Raw genomic sequence first — 16,426 nt, 5'->3', positions numbered from 1 at the left:
CCAGACATCTGTTTCTCCAGATGGCCTTACTTTGAATGCTTTGCTGAGCTTCAAAACTGACTAATTAATTCAGCTCCTGTGGAGAGCTGTTTACACAGTTACAAAGAAGACTGCTAGCTCTGTTTTATTGACAGTTTTATTACCTTGTACTAACTTAATCTTTCTTTGAAGCAGTTTCTCAATGCCAGCGTGTTTATTTGGACAGGATTAAAAGTTTCTTCAGTTGGAATTCCACTGGCTGTGTTTAAAAAACAGTTTTTTTGAGATTGTAAGGGGCATTTATTTCAAAGAGAATGTTGGAAGCCTATTTTTTTATTTCATGAGCATTTCAAAGGCTTGCCAGTGCTATTATATGGCTCATGAGTTCTGTACCTAGTTGACACTGTGTGAGTGGGCAAGGATGATGCATGCGGGTCATGTGAGATATGGGGGTCATGGAGGGGACATGGGAGATATGAAGGGACATAGGGAATACGAGAGGACACGGGGGAGGCATGGTGGGGTGAGTGGGTGTAAAGGGAATGAGGGTTAGAGGGGCTAACAACTATGAATAGAACTGGAATGATGTCCCACTAAATGGAGGCAAGACTTCTAACCTGCTGGCCTCACCATCTGTGCACCTCTGTTGTGGCCCAGGCCTGTCTCCAGCCTATGCCGGCCTTCCCGACACCCACAAAACAGGGTGGGCGGGCTCCTCCAGACGGAGACAGGGTTAATAAAATTCCCAACTCCTGAAATTCCTCTCAACCATGAAAATCTGGCACTCTGACTTCATGAGGGAGTTGGATCTCTTCCTGAATAGGGCAGAGATCACATCACATAGAAGCAAGTAGCTTAGTTGATAACTCTTGATCCCTGTGATCTCCTGGACTGGTTTTGATTGCTTAATGGGGCATTGGATTGGAATTTTCCATGGTATCGTTTCTCTTTTTGGGTTTTCTCATTTCTCCCAGGAGATTACATGGCTATTGTCTGGTGGAGGGCATGGGCTGGCGGTGTGAGATGATGTGTTGTCGGGATTCTTTGCCATAATGACGTGGGGCAGTCTTGATGGACCAACAGGTCTTTTCCTGCCTGTCAGTTTTGCATGCCTGTAAAAAAAAAAGTTTTAAATGGAAACTGAAAGCACCATAAAAAGGAGATAGTTGCTGTGACACTGAAAACAGAACAAAACACTGACCACAGAGCAGAAAGATTCCAGATCTCCATTTCAAATGGCACTGAGTTAGCTGTTCTTATTTACAGTGATATCAGTAGTGCTTTTTTCCTCAAAACCTTGGAATATGTTGGGGGAAATCTGGAGGGTTCTTGCTCATAATCACTATTCAGTGACCTGGCTGAAAATGTGCATGCCCATAGTTGAGATCGGCCCCTACCTATGATATGCCTCATGGTCAAATAGTCTGCTCAGCTCATACATGAAAAACAGTCAATTGAGCGAGAGACAGAGTGAATAACTGCTGCCCATTGAGCCCTATGCAAACAAGAGTCAGGAGAGAGAATGGGTTTATGTCCAGAAGTCGAGGCTGACTGTGGCAGGAAGTTGTTTGGCCCAGTTGCAGAATTTGTTGTTAGTTTCCTTGTATTACAGGGACTATGCTTTCCACAGCGCTTGTCATGTTTCCAAATGCAAACCTAGCTTTCAAACATGCCCAGTCACATTGAGTAATCTTCAGTGCAAGGGAAAGCAGTGGGAGCTCGGTCACTGTGTTAGCAAGGATACTGTTCTGTGCCTTGTTGATTTGAAGCCATCTGATGATCAATTATCTCTGGAAATCACTTATCTCCATTTTTCTCAGTTTGGAGAGGACTCAGATTACGATAAACTGAGTGACATGGTCAAGTACCTAGATCTGGAGCTGCACTTTGGAACTCAGAAACCAAACAGTAAGTGACAGCCTGGCATTGCTCAACAGTGTGTCACACAGCATTCGAGTGTGTTAGGTTGTGTGTGCTAGGTAGTGAGTACACACAGTATGTGGCAAGCTGTGATTGTGTAGTGTGTGAGGCTGTCTGTGTGCGCCAAAGTACTGGTGTATTCTCAGTGTATCTAAGTGGATGAAGCCAGGCTGCTCCCAGTGTGAATTAATGCACTACACTCCAGTTATTCCATTTCTGAGACTGGGTCCATATGGTGCGATCATCAAGTGGCCTATGTGGACACTCGTCTCATGGTGCAGACATGGGTTGGTGCTGGCTGATGACGTGATGATCCGTATGATCCTGGTTAGAGCATTTCTCCTTATTCTCCCATTTCCTTTTTGCAGAAGCAAGTTTTATACCTGAAACTTTTAAGAAGAAGGATGTGGTGGAAGTACTGTCCCGTAAGAAGGCCTACAATATGTGTAAGTTCCGTGCCCCCCTCCACAGTCAATATGCTGTAGCACAGCTAGGCACAGAATGACTGTTTTAATTATAAGCTCAACTGAAATTGCTCATGAACAAACATTTCCCTTGGCATAAAACCCCATTCTCCCGCTCCCTCTTTGATATTTCTTGCTACGTAGCTCTCCGCTCTCCTCTGTACATCTTTAAACTCACTCTGCAACTGATGCATTTTTCCTTATTGATTGACTCAATTTGGATCTTTTTGTCCTGGGGCCTACAGGAAGATTGCATCTATCATTTACTGGGATGGACAAGGCTTGTGGAGAATGACGGGGAAAATTAACAACGTGCACAAGTGAAAGAGCAGCTGACAGCTGGCCTGTATCTCGTCCATTCTACCTCAGGCTCCAGGCCTTCACTTTCTTTCAGTTGTCAGCCCTCTCTAAAGAGAATTAAAAGGCTGGAAACTGAGAGCAAGTAAAGAGCTGGAGCCTGGTGTTTGGAGGGAAGAGGTACTGGATTGAGAGAGAAAGGAGGGCAGGGCTGTGGTGTTGGGAGGGAGGGAGGTACTGAGAGAGAGTGTGGAGAACTGGGGACTGTTGGTGGAGGGATGGGGAATAAGGTTATGAGAGACACAGAAAGGACAGAGTCCTAATGGAAGGGAGAGTATTCAGAGAGAGAAGAGGGATTGGTTCTTGTATTGGGAGGGACTGGGCAGTGGGAGAATGAAGTGCGGGGCCTTGTGTTGTGATGGAACAGGGACTAGCCCTGGGTGAGAGTTGGGAGGTTGCTGCCTTTTGCCTTTTGTATTTAGTTATTAGCTAGAGAGTATAGGAGGGCTTGAGCAGCTATTCTTGTTCCTCAGTTCCTCTCTCAGGCTGTGAGTGGACCAGTGTTAAATTGTTCCTACTTTCCTTTGGTTTCATTTTCAAGTATACTTCTCAGTACCACAATGGCCGAACTTTTGTTCACAGCCTTGGCCACTGGCTGTAGAATTGGCAGGGAACTCTGTCAGTTCTGCTGGGGAGGCAGGACAGAATCAAACGCCCTTTAGGCATTTAATTGGCTACCATCGGGCCTTGCCCACAATTGAGGACCCCAGTGGCGGAAATCCTGCTCTCAGAGAGCCGCCAGGCAATCAGAGGCTGGCAGCTTATCATTGCCACCAGCGCCAGCAGGAGCGATGGCTGCTGGCAGCACTGCACCCACTCGAATCTCAGGATCACAGAGGAACCCCAGATCACAGGTTAGTGAAGGCAGGATAGGTATTGTGGGATGGTGTTGGAGGCAAGGGCAGGGGGTGGCTTCTAGCAGCCACCACCACCTGCTCAATGCCAGGCTCCTCGATTGGGCTCAATGTGCCTGATAGCGAGGTACCTCCCCCCAGGAGGCTGCTGGCAGGTCCAAAGGTTTTTCTGAGCAGCCTTCCGAGGGTACAGGAGACCTGTATGGCCTCCATACAATCTCTGAGCCACCACTCATTTGCAGTGGGCTCAGGGATAATAAGTGTCAATTGGTTCATTAATGAGCCCAATGAGCCACCCGCCAGCTGTGGCTGGGAATCCCACATCACTCCTTGCACCCTCGCCTTTGAATCAGAGGGTTGTGGGTTCATGTCCCACTCCCGGAAAAACCAAGAACTGCGATTGTACTCGAAAGAAGTTGCAATCTGTGACTGTTGGTAACTCGAAAGAGCTTCAGACTTAATTGGATATTGGGGGGGAGGGTAGGGGCACGGTGGGGGGAGGTTTTCCTGATGCTGGGAGACTGACGCATGGCCTCTCCCACACTTAAGTGGGCCTGGCTACCATGGTTCTTGCCACGACAGGCTGCTTAAAATCCAGCCCAATTAGTCTTCTGCACCCCTCCCTTTCATGTGATGACTGATTCTCCAACTGGATTTATTTCTCTCAGCTATTCTCATTGCCCACTTGAAGCTCTCGGCTCTGGAGCTCCGCCGCATCCTCATGACAATGGAGAACGATCGTCTGGAGCCCTCTCACATTAAGCAGCTGCTGCTCTATGCTCCCGATGAGGAAGAGTTGAAGAATTTCAGACGGCACACAGCTGATCCCAGTAAGCTGAGTGAGCCGGACCAATTTGCCCTGCAGGTGGGTCCCAGACATACTGGCACTATCGTCATTCTATGTCAAAGGCACTTAAGTTGCCCTTCACCACCCTCCCTTATACTTTGGAGTTCATAGGATGGAAAGAGAGATAAATATTTCCTCGGGTGAGAGGAATTCAGAACAAGGGGGCTCAACTCTAAACTTAGAGCTAGGCCTTTTAGGAATGATGTTACTTCACACAACAGGTCATGGAAATTGGGAAAAGACACCCCCAAAAACCTGTTGAGGTGGGGTTCAACTGAAATTTTCAAATTGACATTGACATTTTTTGTTGGGTAAGAGTATTAACAGTTATGGGAAAAAGGCAAGTAGATAAAGTTAAGATACAGATCAGCATGGTTTTAAGGGAAGGTTGTTTCTGACTACATCGGTTGAATATTTTGAGGAGGTAACAAGGAGAGTTGATGTGGGTAGCATATTTGATGCATAACAAGGCTTCAGACAAGGTCCCACATAGCAGACCTAAAGTGCTGCAACCTACAAGTTCTTAGATCAAGAGATAAAAAGTGGGATTAGGCTGCATAGATCATCTTCGACCAACACAGGCATGATGGGCAGAAAAGCCTCCTTCTGTGGCATAAATTTCTGATTCTATGTGATCAGCCATGACCTAATTGAACAGTGTAACAGGCTCACAAGGCTGAATGGCCTCCTCCTGTTCATATGTGCCTGTATCTTTTCCCGTGATCTTCCTCAACACCAGCTCCTTTGCCACAATGACACTTCACCCCAAGGACTTTACTGTGAAGATCCACAATAAATTATTGTAGTAATATATTGCTCATGTAGTGTCATATTTGATTGTTTACTCCTCCATGCTTTATTGCCTCACCCTGTGTAAGAACTACTTGCAATTATATAGCCCCTTTAATGGAGTAGAAAGTTACAAGGCACTCTTGGATGAACTAAAGAGTTAAAGATAGGTTTTCAGGAGGCTCATGGTGGGAATTGCAGAGGGTAGCTACTGGTCTACTGTCTTGGTTCACACTGGAAAACAGATACCAGAAATCAGCAGCTTCAGGAAAGGACAAGAAAACACATTGCTGTGCCATATGTTTGCCCAAAGTGCTTTTCTCAGCACAGATTCATGAAACACCTTTCTTTATGCATCCTTGTATGTGCGTAGATGCTGTCAGTAAAGGAGTACAAAATCAGACTGAAGAGCTTGCATTTCAAGATAACATTGCAGGAGAAGACAGAGGAGATAAAGACTGGACTGCAATGTATCTACAAGGCCTCAGTTGAGTTGAAAAGTGGCAAGAAATTGGCAAAGATTCTGGAGGTAACAGACTAGCTCTTGACAAATTGAATAAACTGCAGTTTGCACCTCAACCTCTTTCTGTGAGGCAAGGTAACAACAACTGGGATTGAAAATAATGGGCCCAAACATCCGAGCTCCAGGGCAGTGTAACTGAGGGGGGTACCCCAAAGATGCGCTGGGGAACCGCCTTCTCCAACCCCAGAAATTTCTAGGTGAGGATTGCATGGCAATTGCCCAGGAAGTGCAAATTTCTGATGGGCAATTGCCCTGCACTGGGAACCATCTGAAAATGTGATTTAAATTGCAAACTTTTGGATGGTTCCGACTGTGTTACATCAATAGTTACCCAGAAAAAAAATAGAAGGATTAAAACCACTTCTATCTTCTGGGTAACTATTGTACAGACCCACACCAACCCCGCAACTAGACTCCCCCACCCCTCCCATACCCCCAGGGGACTCCCCCCACTCCCAGATTACCTTCTCCACGGGACTTCTTCATACTCCGCGTCCACCACAGCCCCCCGACTACCCCCATCTGCAGGACTCCTCCCACCCTCCAACCATTCCCCACCCCATCCAACCCGAGCCATGGGGTATCTCCCACCACAGGACTCCCCCCGCACCCACCTGCACCATGGAACTCTTTCCCCCCTCACCACAGGGACTCCCACACCCACAAGACCTGATTCCCAACCCCGACTCTAACCGCCAGCACCCAATAGTCCCGACTCCCACCCCAAGGCCTGACCCAACCCTGCCCTCCCCAAGACCCGACCCAACGCTCCTTCCTGAGGCTCAAGCCAGCCCGACTCACTCCCAACCCCGAGGCCCAATTCAACTCCCCTCCCACCCCAAGGCTCGACATGACCCGACATCCCCCCCACAAAATCCCATCGCCCCTTCCAAAACCTATCCACTTATCTTGGACACTTACCTTCTCCTTGGTCTGTCAAATACTTTTAAACTTGGCTGGACCTTTAACTTACCTGATTTATGGCAGCTAGTGCCATAAAAAAAGGGGCATGGCCTCCTTACATCTGACTCTGCAACACTCGACTGAAAGCTTCAGAAGTGAATTTCCCTGCACAGATCTCACCCGGCCTGAGTCAGAACGTCGGGTGAGATAGGATCAAAAAATATTACAGGTAAGAAAGTAGGAATAGAGTGGCAATCCAACTCTGATTGCCACTCCGTAGAAGTTCAGGCCCAATATCACATTGCTGTAGCATGGTGCTGTGACTTATTTTGGGTACCATATGATTAGTAAGGTACAACACGAGCCTCTGGTATTCAGAAGCTTGTGGGTTCATGTCTCTCTCCAGGATTTGAGCCAATAATCCTGGCAGACACTGCAGTGCAGTACCGAGGGAGTGCTGCACTGTTGGAGGTACCATCTTTCAGATGTGACATTAAACAAAGGCCCCATCTGCCTTCTCAGGAAAGATCCCATTACACTACTTAAGAGTAGGGGGATATTACTGATGTCATGGCCAATACATTCCTCAACCAACAAGCTTGTCATTTGTGTTTGGGACCTCACTTTGTTATGGACCTTGTTTTTCTGTGTGGTTCTTTGTACATTTATGTCTGTGTATGTCTCTGTGGGTTTCTTCCTATATGTGTCTCTGTAGGTCCATCTGTTACTCTCTCTATGGGTGTCTGTCTTTCTCTGTGTGGGTCTTTCCTTATGTATATGTGGGTCTCTCTGTTCCATCAGGGTGGTCATGCGGCAGCCTGGAGCCCCTTCTATCTTATGGGAGATGCAGTGGGGAGTAATCCAGTGGATGAGTCCGTGTATGAACAGAAAATCCAGAGCAAAAGCTATTGGCTTCATATGTTAAAGCGTTGTCATTTTCCAGCACACTTATTGCTCCTCAGTAATTGATTTTTCATCTTTACTCTGACAGTTTGTCCTTGCAATGGGAAATTATCTCAACAATGGTCAACCCAAGAGCCCCAAAACTACAGGATTTAAAATTAATTTCCTGACAGAGGTGAGTAACAACAGTTGAGTTCAAATGTAATTAAGTTATGAGTTGGTGTCCATGTTAACAGAGGCTGTCAAGGGAAAGGGAATTGCTTTCACTGTTGGCTGCCTGTGTGAGACGGAAGGTGAGTAATTAGTTAATTGAGTTGACAACCCTGGAGCGGTATGGGGAGACGATAGTGATTAATGGTGGCAGCAGTTTCTGCAACAGGAAAAAGGAGTGGTTAATTGTGCTGGAGAAGAGTAATTAACAATATTATCAACAGCTGGGAATGAAAATGGGGTGAATAGTTATCAATGTCGATACCCCCTGGGGTTAGGGGAGACTAGTGTTAATTGTGCTGGTGTTCCTTCGGGAAGGGGAGAAGAGTGTTAATTGTGCTTGCACCCTAAGGGAGAGGTTAACCATATTGGAAACTTCTTGAATTTGAGTTTTAAAAGCACCCCCATGCTGCATTTCTCATTTGATGTGTATATTTTTTTCCCAGCTTGACACCACAAAGACCGTGGATGGGAAATCTACTTTCTTGCACATTCTTGCCAAATCACTGAGCCAGCACTTTCCTGAGCTGCTGGATTTTGCCAAGGAGATTCCAACTGTGGCACTTGCTGCAAAAGGTCAGTTAAAAACATTAAACAGTGACTCCCTGAAGGGGAACCGAGTGTTTGTGCTCAGATTATACGGTGACAAAGTCAGCGATATCCAAAATATTTTCACTTTGCCAAGAGCCCATGAGATGGAACATTCAGGCCCTCCACTATTGGCAGATGGTGTTAAGGTGTTTGAGTGTTGTGGCTGCTCTCATTTGGGCGAGAGGTGAATATTCCATCGTATTGCTGACTTGAGGCTTGCACATAGCTTTGCAGATTCAGGAGGTGAGAGACTCCCCACACTCAGCCTCAATTCTGTTCTGTAGCCAAAATGTTGACATGGTTGGCCCAGTTAAAATTCTGGTTAGTGGTAAACCCCAGATATTGAATATTGGGGTGTTGGCAGTGGTGATGCTGTTGAAGGCCTTGAAAAACTGATTCGGAGATGGTCATTACCTGTGACCTGAATATTGGAGTTAGGTGGAAGGATTTTTGCTGTAAATCTATAGCTGTAGTGTGTCATTATTATTTATGTGTGTGTTGTTCTTTATGGTTAAAAGAAATTTGCTTCACATTTCCAAAAGTAGGGTTGATAGTGATGTTCTACTGTTTTCAAAGACAAGAGTGAGAATTGTCCAGTAGCTAAAAATTATTACTACACAGGGTTTGCTGTTCACTTCCCAGCCACATTACTAAAAGCTTATCTAGATCTTAAGGTAAGGATAGACACTGTCAAAATTATGGAGAAGTGCGACTCACCCACAATCTAAGATACAAAAATTGGAACCATCCAGGGCTGCAAAAGGATGCAGAAGAATATAGAACTCTCCCTTTTTTTCAGTTAACCAGAGAACGATAACTACGGAAATTATTGACATCCACACAACCAGGAAAGACATACAGACAGCTTGTGAGAACATGGCAGTCACCGATGAGGACAGATTCTCTGCAGTCATGACTGTATCCTTCCAGAGAGAAAACATGGAGGAAGTCACTCTCGGTGCATATTATCTTTGTTTATATTGTGTATGTCATTGTCATGTGATTTCCTGGACTGGTTTTTATTACCTGAGGAGATCAGAGAGGTATTGCTTAGAGCATCCTTTTCCTTTTTGCCCCTTGGTTTTCCTTTTTTTGCCTCTCCCAGGAGAATACATGGCTGCAGAGGGATGATGGGTAAATGTTAAGTAAGATTTTCCAGCTGTTATAGTGTGTTGCAGGCTTGATGGACCAGCTGTTTTTTTTCTTGTACAACAATTTTGCATGTCAAGATATATAGCTCTTTCTACACTATACCATCCAGCGCTTTCAGGTCAGGTACAGCATGGTTCAGATCAAGAGTAAAGCTACATCTCCACTGCCATATCAAATGCTCCCATGTGAGGTATAGCACAGGTAAGGTGCGCCGAAAAGTTCCCTTGATCCTGTAAGTAATGTTGCTATTTCGTACAAGTTGCACAGTGTGGAGTTATATAAAGTCCATGTGCAGAGTTATAAGAAATGTCTGGAGAACAAGAGCTTGTCACATAATAGAGTAAGCATTTCCTATGCTGGACATCCAGTAGTCCAAATGTTTGACAAAAGTTGATGAAGCAGATTGATAATGTGTTTCCTGCAGTAAATGAGGGTTGGACCTAGTCTGTATCACATGTAGCTCAAGATTTGAAAGGTTCTTTAAGTTCTCAAATACTGTTACTGTCTTAACTGATGTGTCAGGCATTCCTGGGGGATGCACAGCCCGTCATCGCTTCCCTCGACTCCCTGCAGAATCGAGCCATCGAGGAGTTTAATAAAGTCTCAACGTTTTTTGGAGAAGATTCAAAGATGACGACGACTGAAGCTTTCTTTGGGATATTTGCAGAATTTATCACAAAGTTTGAGGTAATGTTTAGCTTGGAGCAAATCAGTGCAGTTATTAGCCACCAATCACATTGAACATTTCCAAAATGTTCTGGTTCAGTAAAATCCTATTTCTTTCAGTTTTATGAATTACCTCTATCAGAATGGTAACAATCTCTCAACTTCTTTTCAGCTTTACGAAAATGTAATATTTGATTGCCATGTGATATGCTTAATATATTCAAGGGAAATGTGTGATATATATGGAGACGTATATGTGACATACCAAGGGATATGTGGCACACATAATAGAGGTTGAACTGAAATTTACCGAGCGTGGAGGATAGGAGGTGATGAAGACATCAACAAGGGTTTCAGCAGAAGATGGGTTGAGGTAGGGTTGGAGGGGAGGGTGTGAGAGGATGATATTATGGAGGTGGAAGTAAGTGGAGTTTTTAATGGAGTGGATATGGAATCGGAAGCATAGCTTAGGTCGAACAGAATGCCAGAGTTCTGAACAGCCTCACTCAACCCAAGGTGGAGCTAAAGTTGATGATGAGCATACAAAGTTTGTGGTGGGGGTTGAAGTTGAAGAACTTGGTCTCCCAGTGTTTAGCTTGAGAAAGGTAAGACTCATGCAAGAGCATATGTCAGACAAATGCTACCAACATCTGAACAAGGAGCAGAGTAGGCCATTCAACCCCTTGAGCCTGCTCCGCCATTTAATAAGATCATGGCTGATTTGATATTAACCTCAAATCTGCATTCTGCCTACCCGTGATAATCTATCACCCTCTTGCTTAACAGGAATCTATGCTAATAGAACAGAGGCCATGAGGGCCCAAAAGAGGTGGTGGAGAAGTAGAGCAGAGTGTTATTGCTATACATGTGGAAGTTAAGGCTCTTGTCTATGGATGATGCAAAGCTGCAGCATTTAGATGGGGAAGAAGGGGCCAAGGATGGATCTTTGGACTCTCTGGAGGTGAAAATATGGAGACAGTAAAGAGAAGCCATTGCAAGAGATGCTGCAGCAATGATTGGATAAATGGGTGGAATCAGGCAAAGGCGATCAGAGAGCTGGAGGTGGGCTGTGTGGACTGTGTCAACACAGTTGGTGTTGTTAGAAGGGGAGCTGTGGGCGAGCTTGGTCTGGATCAGGATAGTGACAACACGGGCCTTAGAGGAAAGGGAATGCGTAACATGGAATAAGTAACATATATATGTGATATGTGACGTATTACATACTAATATAATATTATTTATTACGGATACATGTCATATACATGGAGCAGGAGGAAAATGTGATGTTTCTTCTTGCTTGGATCATATGCAACATTCGAGGCCATAGATCATCTGATTTGTAATATACTGTACATTGGGCGAATATGTGACAAAGAAATATGATATACATTTTTGGGGAATAGGTTCCATGGATGTGTGGCGTACACCAAGGGAATATGTGATATATAGCTGGGAATTATGTACAAGGATGTATGATATACAGAAATACATGGTGCATGTGATATAGTTAGGGAGGGTTATTTTACTGTGTGTATGATAATATAATAAATTGGATCCAGAATTGGCTGAGTGGCAGGAAACAGAGGGTGATGGTCGAGGGGTGTTTTTGTGACTGGATACCTGTGTCCAGTGGGGTTCCACAGGGATGGATGTTGGGTCCCTTGCTGTTTGTCATATTTATAAATGATTTGGATTTGAATGTAGGAGGGTTGATCAGTAAGTTTGTGGATGACACGAAAATTGGTGTGGTGGTAAATAGAGAGGCTAGCCTTAGATTACAGGAGGATATAGACGGGCTGGTCAGATGGGTTGATCAGTGGTAAATGGAATTTAATTCAGGCAAGTGTGAGGTGATGCACTTGGGCAGGACAAACAAGGCACGGGAATACACGATGAATGGTAGGACCCTGGGAAGTACCGAGGATCAGAGGGACCTTGGTGTGCATGTCCACCGGTCCCTTAAGGTAGTGGGACAGGTAGATAAGGTGGTTAAGAAGGCATATGGGATATTTGCCTTTATTAGCCAAGGCGTAGAATATAAGAGCAGGGAGGCTATGCTGGAACTGTATAAAACGCTGGTTAGGCCACAGCTGGAGTATTGCATGCAGTTCTGGAAATCGCATTATAGGAAGGATGGGATTGCACCAGAGAGAGTGCAGAGGAGATTTACCAGGATGTTGCCTGGGCTGGAGAGTTTTAGTTATGAGGAGAGATTGGATAGACTGGGGTTATTTTCCTTGGAGCAGCGGAGATTGAAGGGGGACATGATTGAGGTGTACAAAATTATGAGGGGCATAGATAGGGTAGATAGAAAGGAAATTTTCCCCTTGGTGGAGGGATAAATAACCAGAGGGCATAGATTTAAGGTAAGGGGCAGAAGGTTTAGAGGGGATATGAGTAAGAATTTTTTCACCCAGAGGGTGGTGGGAATCTGGAACACACTGCCTGAAAGGGTGGTAGAGACAGAAACCCTCATAACATTTAAGAAGCATTTGGATGTGCACTTGCGATGCCATGGCATACAAGGCCATGGGCCTAGTGCTGGAAAATGGGATCAGAATAGTTAGGTACTTGTTTGACTGGCACTGACTCGATGGGCCGAAGGGCCTTTTTCTGTGCTGTAGACCTCTATGACTCTATGCTATGTGTATAATAATTAAGTTATGTGTATATGGATGGAGGTTAATATATAACTGAACACATGATGTGCATCCAGAGAAATATGATAGTTACATTATATACAAAAGGCAGAGAAGGAATGTATGATAATCTAGGGAACAAACATTTGAAATGAATTCTACCATGTAGCATTATTGAGATAATGGTATTGTGTCTGAATGTGGAAGATGGTGATGGGATAGATGTGTAAACGTGTAGAATGTTTCTCAAAGTCAGCTGTGGAGTTCAAAGAAGAATGACATTCACACTGAATAATACAACAGAATCAAAAGGGTGTGATTATGGCTGGAATTTAGCAATGAGAAAGATAATAAAGTTAATCATCAGCTCAAGATGAATTGATTAGATAGTGAGCAGGAGAAGTTGGAAGGGAATGTGATTTGGTATTCAGAAAGTGAATCGGACGGGGAGGCGGTGGGGGTAAAAGTACAAATTGTTTATGGAGATGACTGCTTTCCAAACTTCAGTTTCTGCTTCCCTTATAGCACGGTTAGCCTGACATCAGTAGTAGGGAAAATGCTAGAATTTATTATAAAGGATGTGATAATGGGAAACATAGGGCAAAATTTTTACTTTGGTAAGAGGGCTCACACCTGACCCACTTGAGCGTAAAATGACGCACGTTGATGTTGGCGAGCGTCCCGACGTCAATGCACAGTTGCGCGACATTTCAGTTGGCAGGTGCACACGGGAATCGGCATCGTGCCCGCTGACAATTAAAAGACCTAAGGCTATTAAAGTCTCAATTAATGTACATTTTTCACTGCCCATCCAACCTTACAGTTGGTGGGCAGGCGAAAAGGCCAGGCAGCCTTTGCACTTTTTAGGAAACCTCATCCACGGGCGGGATGAGGTTTCCAAAAGGAAATAAAAATAAAATAAAAATTTTTAAATTTAATTAATAACATGTCCCTGCTCATGTGACAGAGTCACATGAGGGCACATGTTTTATAACATTTTTCAATTCTTTATGTTTTGGGGGAAAACTCTTTATCTCCCTGAGGCAGCTCTGTGCTGCTACTCGCGTTTCATGCTGGGTGGGTCTTAATTGGCCTGCCAGTGTGAAATCGCCATCCAGCCTCAATTGTGGACAGCAGTCGGCTTCCCGACCATCCCCGCTGAGCCTGCCCAACAAGGGCTAAATTCTGCCAATAGAAAATAAAGGTAGGCATGGGCAATGTCAACATGGATTTATGGAAGGGAAATCATGTTTGGCAAACCTGTTAGAGTTTTTTAAGGTCTAACTAGCAAAATAGATAAGGGAAAACCAGTGGGTGTGGTGTATTTGGATTTAGAAAGCTTTCCATAAGGTTCCACAAAAGAGGTTACTCAGCAAAATTAGAGCCCATGGAATTGGTGGTAATATACTAGCATGGATTAAGGATTGGTTAATGGGCAGAAAACAGAGTAGGAATAAACAGATCATTCTCAGGCTGGCAGACTATAGTGGGGTACCACAAGGATCATTGCTTGGGTGCCCAGCTATTCACAATCAATGACAAAGGTTCGGTTGTGGAGACCAATTGTAGTATTGGTCCCCACATCCTGGAAAACTGAAAGGTCTGAAGGTGGATAAATCACCTGGAGCAGATGGATTACACCCCAGAGTTCTGAAGGAGATAGCTGAAGAGATAGTGGAGGCGTTAGTGGCGATCTTTCAGGAATCACTTGAGTCAGGGAGGGTCCCAGAGGACTGGAAAATCGCTAATGTAACCCTCCTGTTTAAGAAGGGAGTGAAGCAAAAGACGGGAAATTACAGGCCAATTAGCCTGACCTTGATCGTTGGTAAGATTTTAGAGTCCATTATTAAGGATGAGATTTCAGAATACTTGGAAGTGCATGGTAAAATAGGGCAAAGTCAGCATGGTTTCATCAAGGGGAGGTCATGCCTGACAAATCTGTTAGAATTCTTTGAGGAGGTAATGAGTAGGTTAGACAAAGGAGAGCCAATGGATGTTATCTACTTGGACTTCCAGAAGGCCTTTGACAAGGTGCCGCACAGGAGGCTGCTCAGTAAGATAAGAGCCCATGGTGTTAGAGGCAAGGTACTAGCATGGATAGAAGATTGGCTGTCTGGCAGGAGGCAGAGAGTGGGGATAAGGGGGTCCTTCTCAGGAAGACGGCCAGTGACTAGTGGAGTTCCACAGGGCTCAGTGTTGGGACCACAACTTTTCACTTTATACATTAATGATCTAGATGAAGGAACTGAGGGCATCCTGGCTAAGTTTGCAGATGATACAAAGATAGGTGGAGGGACAGGTAGTATTGAGGAGGCGGGGAGGCTGCAGAAGGATTTGGACAGGTTAGGAGAATGGGCAAAGAAGTGGCAGATGGAATACAACGTGGGGAAGTGTGAGGTCGTGCACTTTGGTAGGAAGAATGGAGGCATAGACTATTTTCTAAATGGGGAGAGAATTCAGAAATCTGGAGTGCAAAGGGACTTGGGAGTCCTAGTCCAGGATTCTCTTAAGGTTAACTTGCAGGTTGAGTCGGTAGTTAGGAAGGCAAATGCAATGTTGGCATTTATTTCGAGAGGACTAGAATATCAAAGCAGGGATGTGCTGCTGAGGCTTTATAAGGCTCTGGTCAGACCACATTTAGAATATTGTGAGCAATTTTGGGCCCCGTATCTCAGGAAGGATGTGCTGGCCCTGGAGAGGGTCCAGAGGAGGTTCACGAGAATAATCCCAGGAATGAAAGGCTTAACATATGAGAAACATTTGAGGACTCTGGGTCTATACTCGATGGAGTTTAGAAGGATGAGGGGGGATCTGATTGAAACTTACAGAATACTGAAAGGCCTGGATAGAGTGGACGTGGGGAAGATGTTTCCATTAGTAGGAGAGACTAGGACCCGAGGGCACAGCCTCAGAGTAAAGGGAAGACCTTTTAGAACAGAGATGAGGAGAAACATCTTTAGCCAGAGAGTGGTGAATCTATGGAATTCAGAAGGCTGTGGAGGCCAGGTCATTGAGTGTATTTAAGACCGAGATGGAAAGGTTCTTGATTGGTAAGGGGATCAAAGGTTATGGGAAGAAGGCGGGAGAATGGGGTTGAGAAACTTATCAGCCACGATTGAATGGCAGAGCAGACTCGATGGCCGAATGGCCTAATTTCTGCTCCTATGTCTTATGGTCTTATTTCCAAGTTTGCTTGATGACATAAAACTTGGTGGGAATGTGAGCTTTGAGGAGGATGCAAAGAGACTTCAAGGGGATTTAGACAGGCTAGGTGAGTGGGCAAGAACACGGCAGGTGAAATATAGGTCAGAATTTTTCGCTTGGTGTGCAGATGCACGCGCGACACACTCGACTGTAAAATAACGTGCGTTGACATCCCAACGTCATTGCACCCTCGTGATATTTCGGTTGGCGGGTGTGCGCAAACATTGGAAGTGCACCTGCCGACAATTAAAAGGGCTATTAAGCCCATTAACGCTGCAATTAACTGGGATTTTTCACTGCCTGTCCAACCTTGCGGTTGGCGGGCGGGTGAATCGGCTAGGCGACCGTTGCATTTTTCAGGAAACCTCGTCCAAGGGCTGGATGAGGTTTCTATCATTTAAACAAAAAAAAATGTTTGGACAGAA

The 16,426-nt window shown here is 45.0% G+C and overlaps 1 protein-coding gene across 1 annotated transcript in view; it reads left to right on the top strand.

The window, feature by feature from the left end:
• grid2ipb (glutamate receptor, ionotropic, delta 2 (Grid2) interacting protein, b) overlaps positions 1 to 16,426 on the top strand; it is a 115,725-nt gene that overhangs the window by 83,665 nt on the left and 15,634 nt on the right. Inside the window, exons 16-23 of the mRNA XM_078557645.1 lie at positions 1,800 to 1,887; positions 2,268 to 2,345; positions 4,243 to 4,439; positions 5,584 to 5,739; positions 7,628 to 7,714; positions 8,196 to 8,325; positions 9,140 to 9,258; positions 10,015 to 10,179. Of these exons, the coding sequence (XP_078413771.1) occupies positions 1,800 to 1,887; positions 2,268 to 2,345; positions 4,243 to 4,439; positions 5,584 to 5,739; positions 7,628 to 7,714; positions 8,196 to 8,325; positions 9,140 to 9,258; positions 10,015 to 10,179 (1,020 nt within the window). The remainder of the gene's footprint in view (positions 1 to 1,799; positions 1,888 to 2,267; positions 2,346 to 4,242; positions 4,440 to 5,583; positions 5,740 to 7,627; positions 7,715 to 8,195; positions 8,326 to 9,139; positions 9,259 to 10,014; positions 10,180 to 16,426) is intronic.

Source organism: Cetorhinus maximus, chromosome 15 (assembly GCF_964194155.1).
Source record: "Cetorhinus maximus chromosome 15, sCetMax3.hap1.1, whole genome shotgun sequence".
NCBI classification, from domain to species: Eukaryota; Metazoa; Chordata; class Chondrichthyes; order Lamniformes; family Cetorhinidae; genus Cetorhinus; species Cetorhinus maximus.
The sequence above is the reverse complement of the archived record's forward strand: the minus strand, read 5'-3'. Positions and strand labels throughout refer to the sequence as shown.